Consider the following 22,888-nt stretch of genomic DNA (forward strand, 5'->3'; position numbering starts at 1 on the left):
ATACGTGTGTATGAATTAAATGTACAGGTACTACTAAGTGTATATGTGCATATGTACACATACATACAGGCAGGCAGCCTACCACCAGCTACCTGTGCCTTCCTCTTTGTACAAAACCCAGTCCTCCCACCCTGAAATACCGTTGCACTCTCCCCAGCCCTCCCCTTCCCCAGCCCACTTTGAAACAGGTCCCCCAGTGTAGCAGCTTCTTTCTCAACAAGCAATTCAAGGAAAATAATTTTGTAAAGGGAAGAGGAGAAAAATCAAAGTGAAGCATGTGTGGATCGTGCCCATAGTTGCTCTGCAGTCCTCCAGCTCCCCTCCTGTGCCTGGAGTAGGGTACTGCTCTCTTGGGATCAGCCAGCCAAGCACTGTCCCTTCCCCCTTTGCCAGCTTATTGCACATTTGCTTCTGGGCTGCGTTTCAACAACTCTGCATTACATTCCACAGACCCTGTCATCCTCTCACTTCAATAAAACAGAGGAATACAAACCCACTGCCCTGTCCCTGCCCACCCATCCTCCCCCCACCCCAATATCCCCATCAAAAGGAAAAAAAAAAAAACCCCAAGAAAGGCTGCTTGCTAGCAGAGTGCAACAGTAGTACACACTGAATGGGTATTCTCTTCGGGAGCTCTGTGGAAGAGAGGTTATTTCTAACACGGTAAACGAAGCCATGCAAAAGGTGGGATAAAGGGAGCAGAAGGAGGAAAAAAATAAAGGATGAGAAGGAAGAACAGAACCAGGAGGAGGAAGAACACAGCATGGCAAGTGCTCAAGGCTTCATGTTTTCTTGTCCTCTTCTTGTAAACAAGCTAATAATTCTCATTAGATAGAACAAGTAAAAAGACTGAAGTTCCAAGTCGAGGGGCTGGAGTTTCCAGGAGTCTGTTCAGTCCATTCAGCAACACCACAGCCAGTGAGAAAACGAGGGATATTTTTTTCTTTTTTTGTTTGTTTTTTTAAAATCTTCATTACTTAAAGCTGAGAGAAAAAAGCCAACTCAGGAGCCCTTTTCAAGGATGGCTCATTGTCTCTAGACTGAATAAATCACACTAGTTTAGAGAGAACCTTTTTTTTTTTTTCCTTTTTAATGACTTATAAAAACCACACGGTTCCTTCCTCTGCCCCTTTGCTCAAAGGCGGGTCTGTGCCTCGGGTACGTAGATCTCGATGCTATCTGCGCTCTCTGTGGCCGAGTTCTGCCGGACAGAGGCAGCCCGCTTGGCTGCCATAAGACGCTTGCGAGCTTCCTGGCGCTGCTTGTCTGAATCAGAGGCTTTGTCCCGGTTCAGTTGGGATTTGGACTTGGCTGGCTTCTTTGGCACTGGAGGGGGTGGTTTCTTCTCTTCCTTTAGGGAGACAGTAAGGAAAAACCCAAACATAAAATAAAAATGCACATACAGAAGCTTGCTCTCTGATGTGGTGGGGACTCTTATGGCATGAGGGACTAAGCAATGAGTTTGACTGTCAGGTGAAAGAAGCAGGGCCAGTTCTTGAGCAAGACACTCAAAATCAGCTTCCCCAATTTCTAGAAATGTGCCATTGCGCATTTCATGATGCAGAGGCTTTCTGTGAAGTGGACTAGAGTTTGCAGCCTATGTCTGGCCCAGCTATAGGTCAGAGCACAGCACAGGTGGCATGAAGACTGAACTTGATCTGGAACTGCAAAATTTTAATATGCCACCCTGCCCAGAGCCATAGTCCTCCTTCCTACCCTCATGTCTAGTCAGGAAGCCTGGCCCAGGGACACAGCTTGTGCTGCATTTTCAAAAGGTTCCAGTAGGTGTTTTTTATACTACTCAGACACCAAGAATAGTTAAAACCTGTTCATACAGTGAATGTAACACTAGAGGCCTCTGTATCACTGCTTTAAGCATACACTACTCATTGCTCTGGTCTCTCTCCATCGTAACACTTTTTCCCCTTGTACAAAATTGTTTCCACTATTACTCAAGAGGAATGGTCTCAGTGCATTGCAAGGCTGTGAGATTACACTGCACAAGTGCAATGTGGTAAAAGCCCTAGAGATCTTCTGTTTGCAGACGGAAATAGATCTCAGATACCCAAAATGTCTGCGAGGTGCTCTGGCCACTCTCAACTGCCCCACACTCACCTTTCTCTCCGGTGTCTCTGCCAATTGCCAGCTATTAGCTTTCAGGTGGTACAGCTCATCAAACTTCATGCTGATGTCTTCAATGGACAACTGCAGGAGATCCCAAAACCCAGCTAGATCCTGGGCTGTGGGTCTGGGATTGGCATTAGGGTTCTAGAAGGGAAAGCATAAAAAAACCACCACCTTTCAGAAAGAATATACCCTCCTGACAAGCAGAGCAGATTGCACAGCTTACATATTCACCCATCGTAAGTCTACCTAGCCTGATAACTGAAATGTCAAGAACCCACAGGAGACACCAGCTGTAAAATATGCAGACACACTATGCCATCATCTACAGTCAAATCTATTTCTGCAAAGATCAGGAAGCAGAGATCCTGGCTGTATTTCTCCTATAGGAGCCTGAAGAAGAATCCTGAAAAAGATACTCTCTGTAGCAGAAAGCAATAGTTCCATTCTCCCCAAAGCTTCCCCAGCTAGTGCTAATCCCAGAGGAGAAACCTCCAACTGAAGGTCCCCAGCCCATGATTCAGAGCTTGAACAGTGGTTTCTTACACAGACATTCTGATTTCAGGGTCGGTAATAATGGAAATGGACACGACATGATGCAAAGCACAGCTCTGACACCTGGAGAACGTGCATGCCAGTGTACAGCAATCCGAAGAAGCCAATATAGCTTTCAGGAGCAAAATTACTTTGCTACATCCTCCCCAGAACTGGAAGTATCAGTATTTCTCAGGCTAGGTTGAAAAATTTTAAGTAGCTTAAGTTTCTTCCAAGAACAGAATTTTCCCAGTTCTCAGACATCTGAACTGCCATCATAGGATTGGATTGTCTCAGGAAAGCATGGGATCAGATCTGAGCAACTCAGCACAAAGTGTCAAAGGGAGACCTCAGCACACAGTTCTGTTGAAAGCCTGGCAGCTAGTGGTGTTGCTGCTAATCTCTCAGCCATGATCAGCCAGAGATCAGCAAGCAGATGCTCAGCAATTCACCCCTCCTCCTCCTTCCTGAGTTTCTCTAAGTTTTTTTTGCAAGTAAAGGGGAATTCACCTCTAAGAAAGTTTGCAAAATCCATACCATGATAAAGTGTGAAGGGAAGAACAAAACACAGATTCCCACCCATCCCCACGTTAGCCCTCTTCAGTGCTCAGCAAGGGCAAACCCGTGCATTACATTTGAAGAGATCCGATTCAAATGGTGCTTTGTGACCCATGAGGGACAGTCCTGATGGGACAGTTTTACCATTACATAATCTACATGCAAAGCAAGCACATTTGGAGAAGAACAGTAGACTTTTCAAACATTCCCCCGTATTTGGCAAAACCTCAGTGGTTCACCTCAAAAAGCCCTTTAGAAGTAACAAGAAAGAGGTAGTTTCCAGGATATACACCAGTATGACTGGTTGACAATTCAGACCACAGAGAGACTCAGTGTATTCAGCAGCATGCCCTGATCAGCAGTTCAAGAAAATTCCCCTGCGCTCACATAAGCACCAAAAGGAATTGCAAACACTCATCCCTGAGCAGAGCACAGCCCAAGAATTGCCTATTCAGAAGAGAGATTGAGGCAATCAGCCTCCCACTGCTCAGCTGCTGTTTTAAATCAGCATTCATCCATTATGGCATGGTGGTCAGGTTGTAGGCTACAGCTGCATTGACTTTGCTTTTACAGTGACAGTTAATACCTGTTAATCATGCACCTCTAGTGCTATTGAAACAGATATATCCCCCTCCCAAAACCCAGGAGAAATAGATCCAGACTCACCAAGTTTTGTTCACAGAGGCCATGGAATTGCTGGAACTTCTGTGACATTAGTAACTGTGCACTGCCCACTGCACTCAGGACTTTTCCTAAGACTATGGGGGACAGAAAAAGAAAAAGACCTCAGTTGAACAGACTTAAATGCAGCAATGAACTCAAGTGTTTCTGGAGCAAAGAAACACTCTTGATTCATTAGAACAGGAGTTTCAGAGACCCCCAAGGAAGTAACTGCTCTCAGGGAAAGAAGATGCATTGAAACTATAATCTACATCTGTCTTTGCCATCTATTATTGCTCCTTCTAGAGCAGGTCAAAAGCAGGCCAGACTGAGAACATTACATCAGAGTTTGCAGAAAGTACCTTAAACTGCCTTCAGCCCATCAGACAAGCCACCAGCACAATCTCAGTGAGCAGATCTGCTGGCACCTGCTTGCAGATCACAACCTGCTCTTCCACTCTTCCATGCAGTAGGTGAAGGTGGCAAGGGGTAGGAGAATCATCTCCAACCTCCATTTACCAGAAGGGATTAGAACACTGGCAGGCTAGGGCTTTTAATACCCAGAACTTTATGCTGCTCTTAGTGGGTTTTCCAAGAAGCTTCTGGGTATGGCAACATTCCTCTGCTCATTAATGGAAAAAACACTGTATGGGCTTTTCCCTTCCAAAGGCAGGGTTGAGAGACCCACAGTGCATGCAACTGCACCAGGAACAGGGATTGAACTGATTCCCCTTCTCCTCCCTGGTCTGCTGCTGCACCTACTGAATCAGTTCTGAATGTTTATAGATCTTGGTGGTACAAGTGTAAGCTGTTCTCTGTTCAAGTTCTCTGTACCCACCAAGTTCTCGGTTACAGAATCTACTAGGAGATTGCTCTTAGAGGTCACAGATATAATGCCACACTGGTCTTGGTGTCTTTTCTTGCCAGAGCATTCTTGCCACAGGCAAAACAAGGGCATCCCCTGAGGTGTGGAGAGCCCTGGCACTGCCTGTCCAGCTTGGCAGCCAGTGCAGCATCTTAGTGCAATAGGATTAGAGATTAGCTCCCCCAAGTCCTAGCAGTGACAGTAAGCTATAACTGAATCTCACCATTATTTCACCTTTCTCAGGTATCAAAAAAATAAAAATCAACCAGACTCAAAAAACAAAAATCCTGCCCACAGCAGCCTAGTCACCCACTTCTGTCACTCTGTATGCACCATAGGCATCATGTATGCACCATGATTTTCACTGCAAGAAGTACAGGTTTTGCCAACTCATTTGGAAATAATAAAACAAGCTCAACTGGGACTGAACCCAATAAAATCAAGTGGCCTTGTGTTCCCTGTGCATGTGCTTTTGGTGTATTTAGTACAGATTCAGTGAAGCCTTCCCATATGAAGAAACCTCCTCTTTGCTGTGAAAACAAGTCTACCGATTCAACAGATCAAACAAGCTCAGAAGTTATGTTCATTTTGCCCCACTGCCAACTGAACTTTCACCTGCCCACTTGAGTACAATGGGTTAGGCAGGGAGAAAGATCTCACAGCCTCCCTGAAAGCAATCCATTTAAGCTTTTAGCCGTTTTGAATTGTCAGAAGCTGCACTGTCCCCTGAAAAGTCTTCCATGCTGCATCACAGTATTATTTCTTACCCCATCTGCTAGAGGAAGTTACCTTATGCTTTCCAAAGAAAAAATGTTCCTTGTCCCATACTCATCTCCATGTTCTACCCTTACTCTGTGGGCTATCAGCAATTTAACTGAAGAAAGCTGATCCAATACTCAGTTACAACTCTTTCTCGAGGGAGGAGCTGCTAGGCTGCTCCAGTCTAGTGTCCGGAGGCTGACAACCCCTACCTTCTTCAGAGAGATTGTTCTCTTTGGTCTCCTGGTCCATCTGGCGGCACCAGCCTTCTAACCGCTCTGTTTCTGCCTGCAGCAGCTTCAGAAACCAGTACCCATCCCGCCGGCAGGCTCCTGGCTGCGTGGGTTCTGATGGCGAGGTGGAGGATGTCTCAAGCCAGGGGTCAGGAGGGGGGAGAGAGGAAGGCTCCAGGGCTGGGTCATTGTTTTCTCCATAGGAGAGGTTTCTCTTAATCTGTGAGGGCTTGGCTGGTTGCCTGGTAGTGGCATCAACACCAACGGAGTTGTTGTGTTGGGGGCACTCAGCAAGGCTTCTCTCAGATGATTTACCGCTAGAGTTATTAAGTTCCTGTGTGTCAGAGTCTGTGTCCTGTTTGGAGGACATGCTGCGAGAGTGGCTGTTTCTAGAGAGATCAAAAGCAAACATTAAATAGCAGAACTCAACCTGGCTGGCCTCACACACTGACAGTGAAATGCATTTGTTTATTATGCCTGCAGCTGAGCCTCACCCTGCCCGCCCTGCCCCTCCCCACACACAAACACACACCACACATTCAGACAGACAAAATTATAAGGTTGCCTGCTTACTGCAATAGGCCGTTCAGACGAGAGGACTGACGCACATCTATAATTACATCTTGTACTTTTTTTTTTAAATTTCAAACTCCCATTGATTTGGCTGTTTACAGAACAAGTGCTTTTTGCAGCGGGTGTGTGCTGTGGAGGAAGAGCTCTCCATGGGCCCCCATTCAACACCACTCATATTGGAACAAAGAAGGGGAGAAGGTCTAAGCGAAAGTGGGAGAAGCGCAATTTAAAAGAAAGGAAACTACAAAAGCTTGCGTCTTTCACTTACCGCCACTCGTCCTCTACCTGTACCCCGATGGACTGGAATTTGGTGGCTGGTGGAGGAGGCTCCTCTTTTGCCACTGGCTGAAGGCAGTCAACCTTATTAAACAAAAAAAATACAGACAAAAACAGACACAAGAACTTGCTGCTGGAATTCACATCAGTAGACCAGGAGTGCTGCACACACACAGAGCATGCTGACACCATACGCCAACTGGAGGGTTGTCTGAGGAGAGGCACAAGGCTACTGCTCAGGTCTGCCTTCACTTGAGCATCAGGACTGTATCCCGCCGAGCTGCTGCCAGGTATCTGCTCTAAGAGCACTTGGCTCTGCCATCCACCACTGTTTGCATGGTTGTGGCATGCTGGGGAAGAGCTGTGTCCCCTTGAGGGAGCAGCTGCATGTGTGGCATCCGACACAGGCAAAGGCCAAGAGATTCAAGAGAGGGCAGCGATCTGATTAAGACTGACAGCAAAGCCCAGCTTCCTCTCTCCCAGGGATTGACACCCTCCATAGCTCTGGATAAGAAGGTTAGAAGGTTTTAGGAAGGAAATCCAGGCTGTGGGGCAGGTAGCTTGGGAACCACCTCAGAAAAGAAAGAGGAGAGGAAAGCAGTCGGCCTCTCCAATGTGAGTTTCTTGCCTTGCTGCCCTTTCAGCATGTGTTTTGCCCCACTAGCCCTGCAGAAAAGCCTTCACTATCACATGTACCTAACTGGCCAGCTAGCCTTACTGTAAAGCCAGTGGAGAACTTATTCAGCACACGCGGTGGCTCAAAGCCCAGATCCTGCATTTGAACTTGCCCAAGCGCTCAAGTTCCTATCTACAGGTAATAGCCTGCAGCACTGAACCAGCACTTTGGGACAGAACAAGTGCTCACAGCAGTCAGCCATCTGTAACTGGGAAATCTGTCCACAAAGAGTGTGTATGTAATTGCAGATGAATTAAGTTTTGCTGAATAAAGCATGGATTTACACTACTCAATGGGATCTCATTTGACTATATAATCAACAGCTCATTTCCATCGATTTCCACGGAGTTAAATGCTTCCAGCAAGAGAAGCAGCGACCTGCTGGGAACAGTGGACAGCAAGGAATCACTCCTGCCTACAGCCCTGGGACCATTTCGCACTGCAGCAGCCCATACTACATGGATGTCAAGTAGAAAGGCCCACCTCTCAGAAGAAAGTTGTCCCTAGAACCGTGATGGACAAAGAGCAGATTGATGTTAAGTAATACATAGTACAGAGCACAGGCTCAGCACAGGCATATTAGCAGCAAAAGGCCTCTTTAGAGGGACTCACCCAGTTAACATGGTCCCACTGCTTTATGAAACATTTTAATTTTCTACTAAAAGAACTTAGTCCTTTCTGGTCTGTTATGGAAAGCTTCTGCTGTATTTCACCCCTGGGAACACAGGAAGTTAGTTTGACAAGGCAGTTAGTTTCTCTTGCTATTCTAAGTGAGTTCAGATGCACACCTGGTCACACAAAATGCACACGCTATATGGATGGGTTAAGGACATTCCTTAGGACAAAGGAGAACAAACTATTCCATACTTGTATTCCTATAGACGACAGCTTTCTTTTGGGGATATTCTCCACTTTAGGCTCTTCGCTAGTCAGAGTCCCTTTGTCACTTTTCAAAGTTGCATTTTTCTGCGGTAACTCTGGAGTCTCTCTTGCTGGAGTCACGACGCTTCCCCTCGTCACACTGGGTGTCCTGGTGCTGTCCAAGCTGTCTGAAGAATTGCTGAGTCCCGACTGGCTGGTCACCTCGCTCTTGTGGTCCTGGCTGTCCAGATAGGTGTCCTGCGCCGATTCAGTGCTGCTCTGCACAGTGACAGAGATGAACGGCTTTGATGTGGTCCGAGGTGGGACAGGAGGTGGAGTCTTTTTATATGCCACTAGGCATGATGAACCTGCAGTAATGGAGGTGGGAAGAATGGAGAATGCAAAAGACAGATTGGGGGGAGAGAGATACAGTAAAAGAGAAAGAAAAAGCAGGTCAGTCACAACATCCAAGAGGAGCCTCCAAGTAGAAGCTGGAGGCAGAAATGCAGAAACAGCCTACAGCCGGCAGCTCACACTCAGTAACCCAAACCAAAGCATAAGGGGAAGCAGAAGGCAGAGCCAGAGCTAGCTTGCAAAAGAAGTCAAAAGGAATACCATGATGTGTGAAAGGCTGGAAGTAGAGAAGTATAGAAAAGCCTCCCAAGAATGCTACAGGGTTTGGCAAGTGTAAGCCTCCACGTTGGGGAAATTTTCTTTGGCTAAACCCTATGTTTTAGTGTCCTAGTACAGCCAAGTGTCTCAGATCTTTGTCCCATCAGTTGACAAGTTTCAGTGTCTGGATCAGGGTGGTGTTTTTTCCTATAAAAACGGAAAGAAGCCATAAAGTTTGTTAGATGCTGATGGTAAGAACAAACATTCATGAAGTACCTTAAAAACCTAGCTGCTACGCATTAGAGGAAAATACATCATCTGGATGCAACAGCCAAAGAGTGGCGAGGCTGCTGCTGCTGCTCCATGTCCCCAGATCCAACCAGTAGTGAGGCTGAAGATGTGTTCCCAGCAGGCACAGAGCACACATATCCACTACATGTATGTATATATATGTGACTGGCCACACAGATCACAGAAGAGCACCCACATGAACACTGACAGCAGCAATGGCCTCATCCTGCTCTTGTCTCTGGCTTGACAGGATGGAAGTCCATTACTGAAAATATATGTACAAGGTGGATCCTGCAGCAGCTGTGCTTAGGTACTCAGTGTGCCCAGTTCCTGGCCCCTGGACAAGCCCTGAGGCCGAAGCCCTACTCCAGTTGCTGTCCAGACAGGACAGACTGTGCTGGGCAGGGTATGGCCAGACAAACGCACTGACCAGCCACCTACCTACACAAAACTGACCCCTTTTATCCCCTTACCCCTGTATTTTCCACTCTTGTTCCTCCCCAAATCACCTTTCTTGTCCCACCTTTGGTTCCTCCCCTAAATATCCCATTAAGTCCTGTGCAATCCCAAACTGCTTTTCCCCTGCACTCCATAATGTGTCCCAGCCCTTGGCAGCAACCTCCTAGTCTGAAAGGTGATCTTGAGAGATGCTCCCCATGGCTCATGGTGATGGGTGTCATGCCTGGACACCAGGGCTGAGGGTCTGCTGGGACAACCCCAGGAGAGGCCTGGACAGGGTGTTCAGTCCTCAGGGGTCCTTGGCTTGGGGTCCCACCTGCCACTGCATGTCCCTGCTTGTCCATGCTCTGGGCTTGTACAGATGGGCCTGTAATGGGCTGATGGCCTCTGGGATGGACCCGGGAGTAGCCCAGCAGGGTATGATTTGGGCTCCCGCTCCTGCTATTGTCTCTGAGCCCCTTCATCGGTGGGCAGAGGAGCTTTATCACACTGCCCTGCTCCAAGGCATAACCAGGGAGGCTCACACCATCCTCTTTCCTTGCACAGCACTGCCGAGCCACCCGTTTCAGCTCCTGGGAGGGCCATGCTCCTGGACTGGGAAACTTAGTGCTGCTGCCAGGTTCCTCCCAAGGGGCTTGTAGGTCTGTGTGGCTGCGGTGTGCTGAGCCCTACAGTCCCACTCCCCTGGAAGGGAGCTGCAGGGCCAGGGCTGCTGCAGGTTTCAGGGTAACCCTGTGCTGTCTGGGCAGCGCCTGCAGGGATTACCCTTCTCTTGCCTTGGTGTCTCAAGGTGGTGCACTGGTGTGCTTTGGTCCTGCAGGCTGGGTAGGGAACTTTGCTGCTCCAGGCTGTGAGCAGATCAGCTCCATCACCACGCTGGATCATGGAGGGCCAGGTCACCCTGCCCAAATTGTACCGTACGTACTAAAAAGAAACAGATGTCTGCTCCTGGACTTGGTGAGTTAGCATGTTACTGAGGCATGTTTACAGGGCACTCCCTTTCCCACATCGTCAATGACAAACCAAGCGTCCCTGCGTAAGTCACTACAGTACAATGGTGTGGGAAGCTCCGGTGGTGGCAGGGCTGTCACTCTCCTTGGTTCCTCCTCCAACCCACAGTCCTTGGTCTATGGTTCTGCAAAGGGGTTCTGTCCTTCAAATTGAAACCCCATGCACCAACCTGGTTCCATGCACACCTTTCCCCTAGTCCTTGACATGCAGATGTCAACAGATATCAGCACAGACCCATACACCTCCCAGGTCACCCAACCAACAACACAGATGGGCTGCACAAACCCAAACCCAGTTTCTGTGTTTTCCTAGTACAGCTCTGATGACTGCAGGAGCTGTCATTCCTTTGGGCTCCCTGCTCCAACCCATATTCCCTGATCTCAGTAAAATTTTGCACCTCAAATTGCAAGCTGGCCAGTCTCATACATAACCTCGCCAAAACCTGCTGACACAGTAATAGATATATATGCAGATATAGATACAGGCCATTTTCATTAAACATTACACAGATAGACTGCTAACTTTACCATTTCCATCCCCAAAGTAGCCACCAGCATATTAACAAATTTAGTACCAGATTAGAGACCAGTCCTCTCTGTCAGGAATTCTTTGACTACTTGGGGACCACGAGGGCAGGCAGAGGTACCTGCTGCTTCCCAACATAACCTTCCACCCCCAAAACTGCACTGCCTGCATGCCCTGGGGAGCTCACAACAGGGCACTTGACAGATGTTTTGATCTTTCAGGGCAATTGGTTAATTCTGGCTCAGCCCATCACAGGGTGCCTTCTGTTCCCTGCATAATTTTAGCACAATTAACTGAGAATTATCAAATGAACCTGATCCAAATTGATTACAGGTATGGGAAGGGGTGTTTCAGGTGATGTGAGGGGTGTTTCCTCCCCAGACAGGCCCCTCTGCCTGCAGCAGAGGTTGACCACACTCACAAGCCAGTCCTGAGCATCCCTGGGAGCCCAGCTGTATTCCCTGTGGGGAAACAGCACAGCTACACCATGTGCCTTATTGACAGTATTTACACATGCCTATATTTACACATCCCACTATTTACCATACTAACAGATAAAGTTCCACTTCAAAGAAGGAACTAAAATGGAGGGGCTGCAGAGAAGGAGGAGATCTATGTTTCCAAAAGCATTTATATGCCCAAAGATGCCGAGAAGCACTGTTACAGTCCTACTGCTACAGGGGAACTAAGGAGCCTTCAACGGGGTTGCCAACCAAGCTGCCTTTCAGTGTGAATCTGGACAGGAGCTCAGGAAGGCACAAAACCCATACCAGTTCCCCTCGGCCCCCTAGTACACCAAGTCCAGCATAAATTGAGCAGTGTCCTGATGGCCACAAGAGTGGGACCTATCCTGACAGGATATCCCCAGCCTTTACACCACCTTTCGACACATGGCCCACATGGCTGCAAGAGGGACTTGCAGTAGGGAACTCGCATAGCTGAAAAATAACCGGGACAGGCTACTATGTCTGATCAGTCTCCAGCGCTGGCATAGCTGCCGTGCCTCCAGCCAGGACAGGAGCTTATTATGCACTTTAAAAACCACCTACAATAACTTCCTAAAAGGTCAGATGCAAGTGCTTCAACTTGTCAAATTTACATGCCAAAACACAGCTACACATATCCTTTAGCCAATGCTTATTTGGTCATGTAAATAGCATGCAACTGCACGGGAAGTTCATCACTAACGGATGACTAAAAGGGCACTGGCATTCACTTCCTACCTGGCAGTCCCACTTCATCACCCTTCCCATGCGGAGTGGAAGCCCCTACACTCAGGACAGCAGCAGGACCTGCTGCAGATGCTTGAGCAGCACTAGCCCAGAAGTAGCATCTCCAAGCAAGTCAAGCTCACCACTGGGATGCCTCTTTCAGAGGTACCAGATCAGATGTCACCACCTGTACAAGCACAGGTTGAACTGTACCCCAGAGCTGACCTTTGCCCATGGGTGTTGCTTTGCAGGATCTGGTTCATTGTGCAAATGTACAAACTGCCAGCACAGCAGGAGGTGCTAAAGCAACAGTCACTGCACAATCGCTCTCTCTCTTTCCCCATGTTCTCTGCTGGACATCCCCAAAAGCCTCCTTAGGTGTAATATAGATCTGATCAAGTTAAAACTTGCCTCGTTACAGTTGTTTACCTGCTCTGCCCTTACAGCAGAAATCTTGACTACACCTACCCGACACAGAGCACAGCATGCTACACAGGTAAAGCATTCCTCATGTGAGCACAGCTACGAGAGCTTTGCCCCATCACAGAAAACTCCCCTGGCTGTACAGCTGAACAGCCTCTTGGGTGCATGCTGAAATAGTTCATTTGCCACCAACACCTGCTCATGCAGGACACCACCACTGAAGACGGAGGAAAAAGTTCAACCCTAGACATGCACTGGAGAGCAGCCCACGTCTTTGGCTGCTCAGGCACTCATCACTGCCCTCCAGAGCAAAGCCACACGGCGCACGCTGTCAGAGGTGCAGGCGGCCAGAGCCCTGCCAGCCGCATAGAAGGAAGCCATGGAGCACCCCATGGATGAGGAATGCCCACGCAGTCACTCTGCCGGGGCTGTCTGACCAGAGAGCACCACCTTAAATAGCTACAGCAATTTCTAGGCCAAGTCTTATGCCCGGTTTTGTACAGGCCATCCCAACAGAGCAGTGTAGGAGCAGCCTGAACACAGCAATCGCAGAAGTACCCCTTGATAAGCTATGGCTACACCACCAAAACACAGGACACCCATGTGTACCAGGGGCTACAGCAGCTATTATCTAGGATGAGCAAGAGCCACCCAAATTGGCAGTGGAGAAAGCCTGTCTGTATGGCCCTCCAATTAAATACCTTGTCTCCCCACTCCACATGGCCTCTGTTCTTCCCCAGGGAGAGTGCCCAGCCCCTGCACACCAGCTGCCTGGGGTCCCCTGCCACCTTACAGTGAGCCTCTGCGACACCACCCTGCTTGGAGCTGAACTGATGGGAGGGGTGTGGTGGTTTTGCTGGAGTGCTTACCAGGAGCACAGCTCAAGTTTCCCAGCTGCTGTTTCCACCCACAGGGCTGTAACATAATTGGGGAAAGTAAATCAATTGCTATCTGATATCGAACACCGAATCCAGGCAAAATGAGGGCAGCACGTCAGCACAGAAAGGCAGTAGAGTTTCCTGGGGAAGATCAGTGGCGTTGAGGGTCAATAAGCTAGATCCAAATTCATCCTTCCACCTACCAACAGACAGTACAAATACTGTTTGTGCTGCTCTATATACAGGGGGAAACTGCAGCATCCCCTTGTCTTGTTCCTGGGGATCCCTTCATGCTGTCCGGCTCAGGGGAAGAGCATCACAGATTTTGCTAGAAGGGAATTGCATAGTACCGACAAAAAAATGCTCCTGTTAATGTACATGTGGTCAAAGGGTTGACTGTATGAGCTATAAGAACAAGTTTATGGCTCTAAGAAACTTTGCAAATGAAAGAAACAAAAAGATCAGGAGCATTGAAGAACTGGGGATACTTTGATTAGTGCAATTGCAAATTAACCCCACTGAAGCCCTCTGCAACCATAAAACAGGGACTTTTGACTGTGCAGCAAACCCAGAAACCACACCCTACCTAAAATGGGTTTCGAAAGCAAAAGTCAGAGTAAGCCCATCCAGAATGGTCTGCCCTTCTCCCTCAATATAACTCTGAACTAAGTTCCAGCGTTTCCCGCATCTGTGGAAAGAGACAAGATATTGAGGAAGCCAAAAGCATCCTGATATTTCTGTAGGAGAGAGATGTTACTGGACCAACCAAGCAGGCAGCATGCCCTCATGGCTCACAAGTCAATCCCACCAGTTAGGAGTGTTCCAGTTGCTGACTTACACCCCCCAAAGGGCTACAGCTCAACAGGGTATGAATCTGCTCTTGAGTTGCTGCAGTTCATAGCCTATTATATTTTAAAATCAGCTTGTGCTATAATGTGGAACTACAATCCATGTGGGCACTGGAGCAGGTACACATCTTACTCTGCAGCACCATCAACTAAGTTTGCTTGTGAACATCAGCCACACTCCAAAAAGGTGTAGAAGAACAAGAAAAATGTGGAAGTTCTGCTTAACCTTCCAGCTTTGCAGCACTAGACTCTTCCTGCTCATAGGATCTTCTCAGGCTTATTTAAGCAAGCTGTTAGAATTCACAACTGTGCTGTGGTTAATTGATTTTTTGGGGGAGGACTGTCTGTTTATAGTCTTCCTTGCATAATTATTTTTAGAAAGCAGCACGTTTCCAAATTAGCATCTTCCACATGACATTACCTGCTGTTCTCAGGGGCTTGGGAGAATATCCACGGATGTAGCTCCAAGCTGAAGAGCTGTGTTTTCAGAGCCTTAGCCTGGAGAGCCCTCCCGACCCCCTAACCAGTTGGGCACACTGTGATCCTCTCCTTCCAGAGAACTAGGCGTTTGCTTCTTGAAAGACTAAACATAAGAGTCATAAAAGAATATTAAATCCAGCACTCCTTAAAAGGCCCCTGTTCAAAAACTACCAGGCTGTGCTTACCTGCTCAGTACCTGGCAGCACTGCCAAGATCATAGCGAAGGTATTTGGTTTTAGATTTAAATACCATAATTGCCCTCAAGTGTATATCTAGCATGAAGTACCCAGTTATTTTGTTGCTATTGCTGATTCAGTATAGCCTGGTGATATTTCTAATCATTCCAGTGACTTCAAGGACCTATTCAAGCCATCCTCATTTTTGTTAAATTATCTCAAAGGCTCCAAGCCACAGTCAGTTGTGAAGGCAAGTTAAGACCACCCTCAAATGTATTAGCAGGGCTCGAACTGCTATCGCTTTCCTGCTCCATACGTCCCCCCTTTCTCCATGGGAAGATCTGAAGAAGTGACCTCAGTTCCTCATGCATAAAGCAACATGCTCTGAAATAATCTCTCCTACTACAAGACAAGCTCATTTGTCTTTTAAATGAAACAACCCAATAATCTTGCAGCAAATGAGAACCACCACCAGTTGCATTATCCCCTCGGAGATTTTGGTCGAATGTCTTTGGGCTTGTGTTTGCCACAGGGTCTCTCAGATGGAAGGAGCTGCATTTAGAGGCAGTTTTCAATAGCAAAAGGAACTGGAACGGCCGCATTCCAAGCAGCCTGACCTCTGATTTTCATCAGCTCACAGAACACTTCAAGGTTGAAACTATAATGAACTGCAGGATGTTTTATTTGTAGAGAGTCCAAGTAAAAACGATCCCCAGTTACAACTGCTACTGAAGACAATACAAATCTTTATTGATTTTATGGTTCACAGCAATCACTTCAGACCTTATTTTTCTGCTAAAACAAGATGTTTCTAGCCTTTACGGTCATGGCCACAGCACACAGGCCTCCTCAAATCTGTATTTGGCCTGTATAGAGGCTGTTTGACTATTCTGCAGATTGAAGGTCAAGATACCTGCATCGGTTAGAGGCACAGATGAGAAACCTACCCGAATTTTATTAGTCAACAAGAAAATATTTCCATCTAGACAAGAAGGGGAATCCATGTGAAGATGCCACCTCTTGCTCTGAACCAATGACTGTCTTTAGAGTGCTGGAGAAATTTTAAAAGAAGTCTTACACTGGTTAAACAAAACCACACTCCTGGAAAGCAAAGTTAAGTGACTGCTTCGTTTAAAGAGACAGTTTATGAAAATGCTATAAATACCTACTCCTTCAGTGTTTTTCCTTCGTAAATCTTAGTAGTACTGATCTTTGAAAAAAGAAAAAATGTCATCTTGATACACATAGAGGAAAACAGGTGCCCGACAGGGAAATATGTTGCTGACCATGTCTAAGCTGGGGAGTCAGGGATGGGCTGTGGACTCTCCTGCCCCAGTCCTCGCTCCACCACGCTGCAGTCCAAACCCCCAACAGCAGCAGCATCCTGGAGTGAGCAGCTCGCCCACCTTACAGTCCAAGCTGTGCGCCGCCTCTGTGGAAGCTGAACATGCCCATAGAGACCTACAGAGTGATCAGTCCAGCAAAGCCCCTCTGAAGCTCTCAGATGATCAAGAGGAACATTGTTAGCACCTCACCAGCTCCCCACAGCCCTCAGCTTTGCTTACTGTACCTGCTGTTTCCCTATAATCATGGAGACGATACACAAGCCAGGCTATGTTTGTAAGTCAGATGACAGAGCATGCTCCAGGTGCTCCTCCAAGCAGCAGCACCAGGGGAAAAGCACCACCACCTCTGCATTACAGCCCTGCTTAAACCCAGCCACACAACAGCCCGGCTCCTGCCCCAGACATCCAGATCACCTCAAGTATTTCTGAAGGAGGTCGGTGGAGAAATTCAAGCTTACGTTCCCCTTGTTACTTCCCTATCATCCTCAGCTTTTGGCCCTGGCACAGCTCAGTAGGTAGAGCAGCAAGCCCTGCAGCCTGCTTGGGCATGGCTGGAGTGACAGCTGGGACAAGGGGACCACTGCCACATCGCTGCCTGCGGGCTGTTGCTTCTCCCACCATACAACCAGCTGCAGACAGACACTTGTTTCCAGGATGGACAAGAAGACCTTGGGCTCTCTGCCCCCATCCCTTTCCACAGGCCATGGGGCATCCCCTCACACCAGCCCCCTGGACTCCCAGCCAGAAGCAAGAGCATCACAGCAACGTCAGGGAGCACACCAAAGAGGCCACACTGAGGGAAGGTGGGTTTGCAGCAGAGACCAAGGAGAGATGAGGGGCAGCAGGCTCATCTCTCCCACTGAAGCAGCTTGGGGTCATACCCTGAAACCCCACCAAGCTGCAGCTCTTCCTACCAGCAGCTATGGAAGATGACCAGACCTCACTTGGAGTTGTACCCAAGTGTCACTTTTCCTGACCCAAACAGCTCTGGGGAGTGGCTATTTCCACTTGAAGTGAACAGCATCAACTCACCCGGTGAGATAAGCACATAGAGGGGAAATGTCCTTACTGATGAATACCATTCTTCCCACACAGGCACACTAGCTTCCTCTGGGAGCACCCATCATCCAACCCACATATACGCTTGACCCGTACTCCAGCTCCCTGTTCGTACAGCCTGTACCAGGTTTGTAGACTACATTTCAGCTATCTGGCATTTTGTTGCAAAAGAAGAAAAGAAATAACTTCTTAGCTTTAAGAGAAACACCTCCTTCCCTAAAGCACTACCACAATCCAGCCAGAGAAGCTAACACAGCTGCCTCCTCCTCACCACTAAGCAGCAAGTGCTTCCATGTTTGCAAGGGCTACAGTATTAAACAAAGACCCATGCAAATAAGCCTTGGCTTCCCAGCTGGGAAACCACTTGCAAGTGCTGGTCAAGCTAGCACAGAGCTGTTAAAAGATTTGTCACCTGTTGCTCCTGTTCAGGTTCAGCACCCACCTTGGTCACAGCACTCTTGCAGATCTCTAAGGCTATGCTGGCAGGATAGTATTTATCACCCATTCATCTGCTACCTGTTACTAAGAAACAAGGGACTGCCCTGCATTTGCTTGAACACTGCTAAGTACAGTAAGTTCCTGCATATTATTGAAACAAAGGAACTGGACATATCTGCAGGAAAACGACGTCAGACTCAAGGGAACATTTCTCAAATGTTACAAAGAGCCCCCCCCCCAACACAAATACAGAAGCAAAAGATTCTCCTTGAATATCAGCTGTGTGTTTTTAGACTAACACGACAGCTTTCATCCAGAAATACACCACGAAATACTCTGTACAACCATTTGTGTTCTTTGGTCACCCATGACTGAGATGCCTTTAGGGTGAACTGCGGCATTAGTTAACAGCACTGAGCAGCTATGCTGGGTGGACCTGGGACTGCACAGGGCAGGCAAGAGGGCAAGGGTGGCAGTACTCTGCCACTCAGGACTGCACAAGATTTAGCAGCCACTTCTGATTACAGACGTAGTCCCTATACTTTGGGGGGAGAGCAGAAACATTTAACCAGTGAAGGAAAGGCTGAGAGGGTTGTGATCTCTTTACATGAGGGACTTTGGATTTTTCAGTGTACGAGAAGTTTGAGCTTCTTGGAGATGCTCTGATTTGGAAATTGTAGTAATGTTTGAGCAAAGAAATTATAATAAGCACTTATACACTGAAAACTATTACACTGGGAAGGCAAGGCAGCTTGCTTTTTTTTTTAAAAGCCACTTGCAGAAGGTCACAAATTTAAGAGAGGCATGAAGCATCAGATGACACCACCCAAGAATGCTGGGGTTTAAAAATACGGTATCTTGCACTGCTGGCCTTCTGACAGATTTGGTCATCTCCCCCTTTCAGCACAGACTGCTACAGCAGAGTTAGCCTTACAGTAAGGACACAACAGATGCTACAGAGAACGCCAGCCACAGACACTCCCAAACCCATCTGCAGCAACTATTACTGGGGCTTCTATTTGTATTAGAAGAGACATTGTAATTTCTCCCTACCCTCCCCAAAGTAGTTTTCAGCACAGTTTTTAAAGCGAGTTGGAGCAGTGATAGGCAACTCCACCCTGCTCCGCAGACGCACATCCAGCAAGCTGTCCATCTGTCCTGTGGTACTCAGGCAGGTCTCCAATCCAGCTAGCACAGGGCAGTAGCTTAAGGGAGCATTCCCCTCCTCTCCCCACCCAAGATGTTAATTCATTAACAAGAACCAAGATCACAAAACCCAACTGTCCTGCCTCAAGAAAGGCAGGAGAAGAGAAGAGCCATGAACATGGTCACAGGAGAAGCAGAACTACAGCTCTAACAGGGTGGGGGTGCCTGATCCCCAGGCACAGGGCCCCTTGCCTCTCACTTGCTAGCTCATTGCCCATTTAGTAGTGGCACACACATTTTTCCACAAAGGGGATGAAGTGAAGGGAATGGTCCATGTGTCTTTGCTCTGTACTGGGAGTCAGGTTGTGCTCATCCCCCCTCAACACCCTCACTAATGAGGGCTAATGCTTAATGAGCTTAATACATCAAGAGATGTGAAGCAGCACAGCTAAAGGGAACCCAAGCCCACAAAGCCCTGGGATCTCTGCTCATCATCCATGCTCCTGCATCATTCAGTCTCCACCAAGACCAGGCTCTGAAGCCAGGGCCCTGCTCCAGGAATTCAACCATCACAGCAGAGGAGTCCTCAGCGTGCCTCAGCACACCCCTGGGCAGCAGCACACGGGCAGCACACACCAGGCACAGCAGCCTGTCCTGCCAGCTTGTCTTACACAGGTTGTGCAGCGACAGAGACACCAACAGATTCCTTCTGCCACTAGATCTTGCCTCAGCCTCACCAGACCCTGTTGACTTGGCTACACCAGCACAACAAGGGCTGCAGAGCCACTAAACCACGCAAGTCCGCTTCCATGAGCCTACACAGGCAGGCTCGAAGACAGAGCTGCCTCCTCCCCATGACCATGCACAACCATTCCCCAGCCAAATCCCCGGCCACGCAGCACCCCTGCAGCACAGAACAGTGAGCAGAGCAGGCAGCAGTGGCTATCAGAGAAGTGCCAGCATAATCCTAGCCCCATGGCATGTTTTTACAGATGTGGAGAGCTCTCAGTGACAGGAGTCCAGCTTGGCTTTAAAGCCACACTCAGATATGCCATTTCTTCCTGTTTGCCTTTGTCCAGGGGACACAGAAATAGCAGGCAAGCAAACCCAAGTGGGTGTATCAACGGTGCCAAGGAGCCCCCATACCAGGCTGACGGCAGACCCGGCAGGACTCGTATCACCCAGCAGCCTGTTTACTACATGGCTGCACAGACAGCTCCCCCCGAGCCCCCTCCTTGCCTGGGGATCCTTCCATTCACACAGCACCATGCTGGCTCTGACCCAGGCATCAGTCATGGCGGGCACAGGGGGAGGAAGCAAGTCCCTGGCTGCGGCAGAGCGAGGATCCCCAGGAGGGGGCTGGCTGGACGAGCCTGAAGCCTTTCTGTGCTTACAGCACCAGCCACGGGAACCTATGCTGCTGCTTTTCCTGCGCCCGGAGAAGGCAGGGAAGCCCTACCGATACCTTGCCTATACATCTTGGCCACACGGCAGCTAGTCCTCTCCAGAGGGTCATCAGGAAGGGGCTGAGCTCTGAACCATCCGTGTCACAGAGGTAGATGATTTCTAGACAGCAGACATTTCCATCGGACCCTGCCATCAGGACAGGCCACATGGACTTCCCTGCAGCAAGTGCCAGATCTCACATCTGGTAACAGAAAGTGAGACTCAACAGACTGGAGCACATGCCACCTCGCAGAGCCCACCCAGGGCACAGCCTCTCCCTCCAGCACAGCTGGGGCAGCAGAGCTGGTCTGCAGCTCAGCACACCACCGCTCACACGGTTCCAGGAGATATTAGGACCACTTCACTAGTATATGGACCACAGCTTAGTGACCACATATCAGCCAAAAGCTCCTCAGGCAGTGAGATAAGCTGCACTGAAAGATGCTGCCACAACAGGAGAGCAACAACCCTTTCTACTAATGCTGATGCACCGAAGCATCATTCACTTCATCCTCCCAATCCAGAGACCTGTGCCTGCAGCAGTCTCACCCAGGTGTGGCAAATAAAGCTCACCTGGCAGCAGCAGCAGTCCCAGCACACAGGATTGTCTACTGGACTTTGACCATGCAGTGGTTGTCAGCACAGCAGCACGAATACGCAGTGCTCAGGGTAGCTCTAGCACTATCAACCAGGAGATTAGAGAGACAAGACTGATCTGCTAGCAGAACAGGAGAGAGAAAAAGCAGCTGAAGACATCTAGAGATCTGCATTCCAGAGTATTTTTCAGGTATAGCACTTATTGCAGGCCCCACTCCTCCTTGAGTTTAAATACATACTGTGGCAGTCTCGAAATAATGATTCCTTCACTAAGGGGCTGGGGAGTCTGTTACTGCCGACTGCACACTGAAGCTTTTTGTCCAGGCCAGTTTTGGCTTTGCAGTCCCGAGTGTCTGTATTAGAAAGGCCTTGTGAAGAGCAAGAACTGCGCAGGACATCCAAGACCATGGATAACATGCAAGAGAGGCAATGAAGGGAGCACTGGTCTGAACTGGCTGCCACAATATTACTGTCACACAATAGTCACCAGCCTCTGTACTCCTCTCCCTGTTTAATGCCACTCTTTCTGCAAGTTTTGCTTAGGATGATGGCAGCACACACACAAATTTAGGGCATAAACGTGAACGAGCTACGAATTAGCCAGTGCCACTAGGTCGCAGGCTGCTTCCCCTCTCCCTTCCCCACCAGAGGATGTTAACCTGCTGCTGCTCTGCAAAGCAGCAAACTGCACAGACCAGGGTTATGTGTTTAGAGGAGACACTAATATAAGGAATCACTGAGAATCCTCCATTTATCCACTACTATAGCCACTTCTAAGTGCGCTGAAGGTATTAGCGTTAATCTTCAAAGTGTTTAGGAAAGCTAGTTTAATTAGGCAGGCCTTATTAGTTTTTCTCCAAGCTAGCAGTTTCTAGAATATCCTGCAGAAGTAAGTTCCACCAGCTAATTATGCACTGCATGAAAAATCCTTTCCATTTGCCATCACTTCACTTTATGCAATGCCACATCACTCAGAAGATGGCATATGAAGATGCTTTTAACTCGCTGCTTTGCCATTGCAGAAGTCCAGGGAATCTTAACACACCTCCTCAAAGTCACACCCAGTCAAAAAACATATGGCTAGAAACCATGCAGCACCGCTTGGTAAACCAAGTCTGTTCTTGTCTATGTCAAAGCTCAACGACTCAAACGTACTATTTTAGGATATGCTGACCGCTAAAACACAAAATCAAGCCATTCCCAAGCATTTCTTCACGTGTCAAAGACGACACATTGCAAGCTTTCAATGTACAGGCAATAAGCTGCATCTTGAGCACAAAATAAGTGCAACAACCCAACTGCTTGCCCTCTCAGAAAGGGGAATTTGTCCATCCAGCATGGTACAAACAGCACAGTTGTTCTGCAGTACTTCCCCACATACCTCCCTTTCAGCTCAGTGACCATCCTTTAAGCCCACCAGTAACCCATCTCACTTTTTGTCCAGGACCTTTTTACAGTTGCAGGAACACAAAGAGCTTCAATATAGCAGAATCACACCTAAAGCTTTTGGGCAACCAAGGCCACTGACACTAGTTTGGTCCATGATGCTCAGGGAGCAATGGGAAGGTTTTGCAAAAACTGCCCAGTTGCTGAGGCAATATTGGCATGGTCCCACCAACAGTCAGTCATAGAAGCAGTGTGGATGGGTTACCATTGTTTTAAGTGTACCATTTAAACACTGTTCACAGAAGAGCTGGCCAAGAGGGTGCTGAAAACACTGATGGCAGCCAGCAACTTGTCAGCACAGACTGTGATAACAGGAACAGGGCTGCACTGGTGTCAGCAACAGCCGAGTTCCCCCTAGTATAAACGGGCTCCTAGGG

At 48.3% G+C, this 22,888-nt stretch overlaps 1 protein-coding gene across 1 annotated transcript; it reads right to left on the reverse strand.

Moving 5' to 3' along the window:
- Positions 1-961: 961 nt before the first annotated feature.
- Positions 962-8,931, reverse strand: DLGAP4 (discs, large (Drosophila) homolog-associated protein 4). The gene is made up of 7 exons (XM_009576273.1): positions 8,735-8,931; positions 8,126-8,487; positions 6,575-6,666; positions 5,713-6,122; positions 3,883-3,974; positions 2,116-2,268; positions 962-1,351 (listed from the first exon to the last, which is right to left on the reverse strand). Exons 4-7 carry the CDS (start codon positions 6,101-6,103, stop codon positions 1,136-1,138), a joined length of 852 nt encoding a protein of 283 aa, XP_009574568.1. The 5' UTR covers positions 6,104-6,122; positions 6,575-6,666; positions 8,126-8,487; positions 8,735-8,931; the 3' UTR covers positions 962-1,135.
- Between the last annotated feature and the right edge of the window lie 13,957 nt (positions 8,932-22,888).

Source organism: Fulmarus glacialis, unplaced genomic scaffold (genome assembly GCF_000690835.1).
Source record: "Fulmarus glacialis isolate BGI_N327 unplaced genomic scaffold, ASM69083v1 scaffold28614, whole genome shotgun sequence".
Classification (NCBI taxonomy): domain Eukaryota; kingdom Metazoa; phylum Chordata; class Aves; order Procellariiformes; family Procellariidae; genus Fulmarus; species Fulmarus glacialis.